The sequence below is a fragment of the Hemiscyllium ocellatum genome, chromosome 10 (genome assembly GCF_020745735.1).
Source record: "Hemiscyllium ocellatum isolate sHemOce1 chromosome 10, sHemOce1.pat.X.cur, whole genome shotgun sequence".
NCBI classification, from domain to species: domain Eukaryota; kingdom Metazoa; phylum Chordata; class Chondrichthyes; order Orectolobiformes; family Hemiscylliidae; genus Hemiscyllium; species Hemiscyllium ocellatum.
The window spans coordinates 96,679,712-96,688,185 of record NC_083410.1 but is presented as its reverse complement, the minus strand read 5'-3'; the positions used below and the strand labels follow the sequence as shown (position 1 = coordinate 96,688,185).

At 46.6% G+C, this 8,474-nt stretch overlaps 1 protein-coding gene across 1 annotated transcript in view; it reads left to right on the top strand.

The window, feature by feature from the left end:
* The first annotated feature begins 1,251 nt into the window (after positions 1-1,251).
* The window catches only part of LOC132819587 (nesprin-1-like), a 182,456-nt gene continuing 175,233 nt past the window's right edge, over positions 1,252-8,474 (top strand). Inside the window, exon 1 of the mRNA XM_060831158.1 lies at positions 1,252-1,317. Coding sequence (XP_060687141.1) covers positions 1,302-1,317 — 16 coding nt within the window. The 5' untranslated portion in view covers positions 1,252-1,301. The remainder of the gene's footprint in view (positions 1,318-8,474) is intronic.

Genomic DNA, 8,474 nt, shown 5'->3' with positions numbered 1-8,474 from the left:
TCCTGTCCCTCAGGATTCCCTCCAACAACTTGCCCACCACTGAGGTCAGGCTCACCGGTCTATAATTCCTTGGCTTGCCTTTATCGCCCTTCTTAAACAGTGGCACCACGTTTGCCAACCTCCAGTCTTCCGGCACCTCACCTGTGACTATCGATGATGCAAATATCTCAGCAAGAGGCCCAGCAATCACTTCTCTAGCTTCCCAAAGAGTTCTCGGGTACACCTGATCAGGTCCTGGGGATTTATCCACCTTTAACCGTTTCAAGACATCCAGCACTTCCCCCTCTGTAATATGGACATTTTGCAAGATGTCGCCATCTATTTCTGGTACTTTTTAAAAAAATTCAAAACATATTTTATTCACTAAAAAATATCTTTATACATATATAGTCACAAACGCAGTTCCTTTCTGTACTATAGCATAGCATGTGACTGTTAGCCATGGGAAATGCAGGGTTACAGGGATAGAGTGGTGGGAGGTTGAATGCTCTTCCAAGGGGTGGTATGGACTCGATGGGCCGAAGGGCATGCTTCCATACTGGAAGGATTCTGTGATAACAAACAAATACTGGAGTTTGACTCTATCCAAACAAACCAAAAGCATCTCTTACTTGAATCAAACTACTCCTGGGCTCAGAGATCTGACACCTTTGTTATTTCAAAAATACATTTTATTCATAAAAAAACTTTGTTTTCATATATTTGTCACGAATGCATTTCGCTTCTGCAACATAGCATATGAAGGAAACAAACATACATTGGAGTTTGACTCTATTCATTAAAACCAAAGGCATCCCTTACACCTACAAGACCATATTGACATGCATGAAGACACCAGGAGGGGTCCGATAACTGAACGGACCCTCGAATAACCTCAGCAGGAAGACTGCAGTGGTATTTCCCCACTGCACCTGGGATCTGATACCTGGTACTGCCTTAATCAGTGCAGTGTGTGTGTGTAAGAGGAGGGAGGGGATGTCCTTGCTGGTGATCTGTCAGAGTCGGTAATCGGCCAATGTGGACTCCACCCTCTTAAAGAAGGCAAGGATTTAGGTTAATACTTGGCGTTTCCTTCCAGAGAGCCGGGGTCAGCTGGAAAGCGAGCCTCCTGCAGAAAGGAAGTTCTGGCTCCCTGAAGTGTTGCAGGGAGCAGGGCTCTCATTGGGTGTCAGACAGCAGTGAGTGACTCAGCCTCAACACTGCTGCTCCGAGCCCAGCTCAAACAACACACACACACACGCAGTCTCAGGATGGCGACAGGGAGACAGTATGGGAGATCCCCCCTAGATATCGCCAACGTGATGCAGAAATTGCAAGGTAGGCTTTGCAAATCTCGCTCCCCTTTTATTCTAACAAAAGAAAAGTGTTTGTTTGTCGCAGCAATGGTCATCTGCAGCGTCCCACAGTTTTGCAAGCCCGGAGGGGCCGGATGGCTGTCTTGTCATACCATCTTCCCATGACTGCAGAAATGCTCGTGCTTATAAGTTGCGTTTTTATTTGGATGGTGCAGGCAACTTGTAGCCGAGAATTTGCAACGTTGGCGTGAGTGCGGTTGCCCTGTGGTACTTTCCTGAAACAATGATGGTGGGGACTGCAAATCAAGAGTAAATAAAGGCTGAGTGCTTCGGATTCGCCGTGAGTTCTGAGCTTTGTGGAGCGTTGGCTGAGAGCTACAGGTTTGAGTTTCTGATCGTAAACATGCCTTGTTAGCACGGATCCTCAGAAACCTTGCTGCAGTGTTAGCAGTCAAGGACAGGCGGTACTCAGTTGGACGGGAGATATTGACGCCTCACCTTCAGCACTGGTTGTTAAGGATGCCAGAGAATAGCTGGGACTCTGAAACCTAGAAAAGGGCGTCTTTTTTCTCTCTCTATAAAAGTGTTTACTGCCGTTTCCAAGGGACCCGTTCTGAGTGCAGAGTGCCGCACACAAAAGCTGGACATCTGAAATGAAAGCAGAGAGCGTTGGCAATAACCAGCAGATCTGGGAACCAGTGTGCAGAGAGAGAGAGAGAGAAAACAGTTAACGTTTCAGTTCAGTGAGCTTTCATCAGGACTTCTGAGAAACTAAAATAACGCAGAGCAAGGCATGTCTAACAGGCAGGGCGACATTGCCAAGAGTAATGAGCTGGGTACAGGATTGTGGCAGGCTGGAAGAATGCACAGCAATGGCATTAGTTTTGCACTGATCTAGGACTATAACCTAGAAAGCCAGGTAGGAAAGGATGCAAAAGGAACCAACTAGATTAGATTTCCTACAGTGCGGAAACAGGCCCATCTGCCCAAGCCAACCCATTTCCCTCAGACTAATGCACCTAGCACTATAGCATGGCCAACTCACCCAACCTGCACATCTTTGGAACGTGGGAGGAAACCAGAGCACCCCCACACAGACAAGGGGAGAATGTGCAAACTGCACACAGACAGTCACCCGAGGCTGGAATCGAACCTGGGACTCTGGTGCTGAGGCAGCAGTACTAACCACTGAGGCGCCGTGCCACCCAGCCCACAATCTACAGATCGGAAGTCAGACACGTTACCCATTGCGCCACTGGCCCAGCATGCTTGCACGGTTTTATTTGTGGAGTTGTGCATCACCCACATGTACCCCCTCAACTCACAACTGCAGTTTCAGTCAAACACAAGTGAAGGTTATTGCTCAATACCTGTAGAGAATTAAACACTCACATCCAACACACACACACGCATCCAGAACATGCTCACACCTGACACATACAATGCACATATACATACACCTGACACAGACAATGCACATATACTCACACCTGACACATACAATATACAAACACTCACACCTGACACATACAATGCACATATACATACACCTGACACAGACAATGCACATATACTCACACCTGACACATACAATATACAAACACTCACACCTGACACATACAATGCACATATACATACACCTGACACAGACAATGCACATATACATACACCTGACATATACAGTGCACATATACTCACACCTGACACATACAATATACAAACACTCACACCTGACACATACAATGCACATATACATACACCTGACACAGACAATGCACATATACATACACCTGACATATACAATGCACATATACTCACACCTGACACATACAATATACAAACACTCACACCTGACACATACAATGCACATATACATACACCTGACACATACAATGCACATATACTCACACCTGACACATACAATATACAAACACTCACACCTGACACATACAATGCACATATACATACACCTGACACAGACAATGCACATATACATACACCTGACATATATAAGGCACGTATACTCACATCCAAGCCATGGCCATGCTCAGTGCACACTCATACCAACACACCGCAAGCAGAGACACCCAAATATCCAATACACACACTTGCACGCAGCACCCTTACACCTGGCCAACATATAGACCCGGTGTGTACATGTGCATGCATCAACGCACCCATGCATTCAGCACATGTGTCATAGGAGCAGCCAATTTCCTTAACCGAGCACTACATGCCGTCTCACTGTTGTTTCTGCTGAAGCCCTTTGCCTCAACCAAAACCAGTGTTTGAACCAAGGAATGTCTAGGCTTAGCCACCATTCTGTCTGTCGTGTCAGCTTGCCATTATCAAGGATCCAGATGCTACTACGCTTAATTTTCGTTTTAACCGATCACTATTTGATGCAGCACACCATTAATTCTTAATTCTTCCAGACTATAATTAAGCTTCCGCCCTCCCTCGTGTTAATGACACTGGAAAGAAGTGTCACACTCTGAGGGTGGGTGTGTATAATTCAGACCTTGCTCTGCTTTACCAGACAATCTAAAAGGGGAAGCTTTGTAATTACAGCATATCTCACACTCCCTTCTCTTCACCTCCGTATTCCGTTGTCTCTTGTTAAAGACCGGGGCTCCTGCTGAGGCAATAGTACACTGACAGAATTTCAGCCAGAATGCCAACCTTCAGGGAGGGGGGGACATGGACACTGAGTGCAGACTATTTGACAACAAGGGGCAACGTCATTGAGCTCCACTTGTTTACCTTCAGCTAGCTTCCATTTTTCACTGAATGTCGCTGATCCTCATTTGCAAATACTGGATAATTTTCTTACCTCCCTCTCTGCTGCCCTGGAGATGGGTCAGGCCAACCCAGCCTGGGCAGGAATGGCATCTTGGCTCATAGCATCTTCCCTCTTCAGCTGCCTAGAGACAGGAGCTGTGGTTTGGTTGATAGCAGAACCAACCCTACAGTGCAGCAGCAGCCCATTTGGCCCATCAACTCCACACTGACCCTCTGAAGAGTATCCCACCATATCCCTGTAACCCTGTATTTCCCATAAGTAATTCATCTAGCTAGCACATCTTTGGACTGTGGAATGAAAGCAGGGCACCCAAAGGAGAGAATTTGCAAATGCCTCACAGACAATCACCTGAGGTTGGAAAAAGAACCCAGGTCCCTAGCCACTGTGCCACCCCCAGAGGATTTGCTTAGCACTACCACAGTTGGGAATGTTAACTCTCTGACCCCTCCCATCTCAGAGCAGAGGATGATTCGGATATAAATCTCAGAGTAATGGAGATGACCTTTTACATTACTTCCTGCCTCTGTCAATGAAAAATGAGTGCGAGCTTAAATCGATTCCCTGACTCCACCTTTCCTGTAGTGCAGAGGTTCAGAGATTACCAGTGCTTGTGATCACTGCCCAGTCCCGTTCAGTTAAAGTTTATTTGAACACAAATCCCCACACTCTGCAGCTTGTTAATTCACATTCTTGAATTCTGAAGATAAAAACAGTTGAAGTTTGCAAAGGTGTCGCTATGATTCAATCATTACTCAATATCCATTTTGTCAGTTGCTTGTTACTTCTTCTTTTGAGATGAGTAGATTTTTATCATAACCCTCTATTTCCTTTTCTCTCATATGCATATCTAATCTCCCCCTTAAAATAACTCAATTTTTTGTGGTTCAGCCTGGTGGCATGATCCACATTCTCTCTTGGGGTAAAGATGTTTAATCCTGAATTCCCTATCAGGCTTTTTTTAATGCATTTTTCATTCACAGGGTAAGGGTGTCACTGGCTAGAATGGCATTTATTGCCCTTCCCTAATTGCCCACAGGGCAGTTAGGAGTCAACCACGTTGCTGTGGGTCTGGAGTCACATGTAGGCCAGACCAGGTTAGGTCTTCCCGAAAGGACATCAGCAAGCCAGAAGGGTTTTTCCCCAACAGAGAATTCATGGTCATCTCTTAATTAGACTGTTAATTCCACATTTTTATTGAATCCTCCAAAGCAGGATTTGAACTCATGTCCCCAAAGCACTACCTGGATCAACAATGCAGCGATAATACCACTCGGCCATCACCTCCCATCTTTCTTGGTGGCTGCCTCATTCTGAGCTCTGTGGTAAGAGGCTTTCCTGAGCCACAGACAATCCATTCTCAACTAAGTGACAGTTCCCTCAGAGGAACTCTTGCCAGTTGGCTCTATGAAACCATGTGATCTTTCCGATTTGTGTAATGTGCCCAGATTGTGGCCATCTGTTCGCCCAGTGTTGAGGGATGGACCTAGCCTGCACTGTGGCCAGTGCCTGTCACCAGGCTGCATTCTGAGAGACACGGAGAGAGAGAGAGAGAGAGAGAGCGAGTGTTGCTGAGAGAGACCTTGAAGTGCAGATGCATTGCTCCTTGAAAGTGGAGTCGCAGGTAGATAGGATAGTGGAGAAGGCGTTTGGTTTGCTTTCCTTTATTGGTCAGAGTATTGAGTACAGGAGTTGGGAGGTCATGTTGCGGCTGTACAGGACATTGGTTAGGCCACTGTTGGAATATTGCGTGCAATTCTGGTCTCCTTTCTATCGGAAAGATGTTGTGAAACCTGAAAGGATTCAGAAAAGATTTACAAGGATGTTGCCAGGGTTGGAGGATTTGAGCTGTAGGGAGAGATTGTATAGGCTAGGGCTGTTTACTCTGAATTTTCGAAGGCTGAGGGGTGACCTTTTAGAGGTTTATAAAATCATAAGGGGTATGGATATGATAGACAAAGTCTTTTCCCTGAGGTGAGGGAATCCAGAACTACAGGGCATAGGTTTAGGGTGAGAGGAAAAGTATATGAAAGAGACCTAAGGGGCAACTTTTTCACGCAGAGGGTGTTCTGTGTATGGAATGAGCTGCCAGAGGAAGTAGTAGAGACTGGTACAATTACAACATTTCAAAGGCATTTGGATGGGTATATGAATAGGAAGTGTTTGGAGGGATGTGGGCCAGGTGCTGGCAGGTGGGACTAGATTGGGTTGGGATATCTGGTCGGCATGGATGATTTGGACTGCAGGGTCTGTTTCCGTGCTGTACATCTCTATGACCATGACTCTATGGAGATGGAGATTATTAATGAGTCCTCATCTCTGCATTGAAAGGAGGGACACCAGAGGAGGAGTTAAAGAGGAATGACAAATGTAGACATTCGGCCTATTGAAGTGTCCAAAGTAATAACGGGAAGTAAGGTTGATTGATCACCACCCCAGGAGATTGTGCAGTCTGAGATGCAAGTGGAGATCAATGATTAAGTGACAGACACTCTGCTTACCCTATTTTCTCTTGCAAAACGAGAGCTGAGGGGTGATCTGCAGCACCACAGAGTAGGTAGAGCATAGAGGGAGGCCATAGAGTCCACCCTGTTCACATTGGCTTCCTGCAGGATCAGCTCAGCTTATCTATTCTGTAGAGGTTTCTTTGGAACTTATGAAAGATTTCGATAGCATGCATCCCAGGTAGACATCTCTTCTCATTGCAGGCCATCGGTAGAGGCAGCCAACAAGAAACCCGGTAGAGAATTCGGGATAAAACGTCTTTACCAAAACAGTGAGACAATATGCAACATGCCACCAGAGGAAGCAAAAAGGGTGTGCATTTTTAAGAAGAAATTAAATACACATAGAGAATGTGCAAACGCCACACGGACAGTCACCTAGAGAGTGGAATTGAACCCTGGTACCTGTGAGGTAGTAGTGCTAACCACTGAGCCACCACACAGCTTGATGCATTTGCTGTTCAAAACAATTTCATTAATGATCATCGAATAATAATGACATTATTAATAAATATTTATAAATTGCCTGGTTTCTTGGCTTCCCTGGGCCTGCTCTTGATGTGGGGTGGGGAGCTGGGGTCAGGAAACATTCTCTGGAACCATCCCACTCCCACATTGGTTTGGCAGAGGTGGGGTATAGGTGACAAGTGGTGGGTGGGGAGGTGGACGTGGACGTGGCAATGGGTCACCAATGGGTCACCAAAAGGTCGCTAACGGTCACCTAAGGCCCACCAAGAGTCGATGGGGATTGTCCAGTCACCCACCAGGTACCCACAGGCTTCTGTGGCTGGGTTAATTGTTCGAAGGGGACTCCTGACCCGCGCCCAACAACAGTTGCCATTCACACTGAAGAGGGGTCTTCCCTCTAACCCCTTCCTAAATACTCCCTCGAACCCCCCCACCCCTCCCACCTCCCTCATGGTCTGTCTGCGAAAACTGTTTTTCAATTGAGGTTGAACAGCGTTGGAGATGGGTTACCTCCATTTTGGAACCCCCCCCCCCCTCTTATTTACCCATGATCACAGTCTGTGCCTCCTTTTGAGGCAGAAATCTCTGATTGGCCATTTAGCTTCGACAGCCCCACCTATCAAACTTTATTAAATGGTAAGCCTGACCTCTGATCACTGATAGGCCAATGCAGTCGCTAGATGTGGGCATCCCTGGCTGACCAGCACTTATTGCCCAACCCTAGTTGCCCTTGAGCAAGTGTTGGTGATCTGCTTCCTGTACCACTGCTGTCCATGTTGTGTATATTGACTTACAATGCTGTTATGGAGGGATTTCCAAGATCTCGACCCAGTGACATGGAATGAACAACGGTATATTTTCAAGTCAGGATGGTGAGTGACTTGGAGGGGAACTTCCAGGGGGTGGTGTTCAGATGTATCTGTTGCTCTTGTCCTTCTAGATGTAAGTGGTAATGGGTTTAGAATGTGCTGTCTAAGGGTCTTTGGTGATTTTCTGCGGTACATCTTGTACGCACTGATGCAATTTCATGTCAGAGGTAGAAGGAATGGGTGCTTGTGGATGTGGTGCCAGTCAAGTGAGCTACTTTGCCCTGGATGGTATCAACTGCTTTTTGATTAGATTACTTACAGTGTGGAAACAGGCCCTTCGGCCCAACAAGTCCACACTGACCCGCTGAAGCGCAACCCACCCATACCCCTATATTTACCCCTTACCTAACTCTACGGACAATTTAACATGACCAGTTCACCTGACCCGCACGTCTTTGGACTGTGGGAGGAAACCGGAGCACCCGGAGGAAACCCACACAGACACGGGGAGAACGTGCAAACTCCACACAGTCAGTCACCTGAGGCAGGAATTGAACCCAGGTCTCTGGCGCTGTGAGGCAGCAGTACTAACCACTGT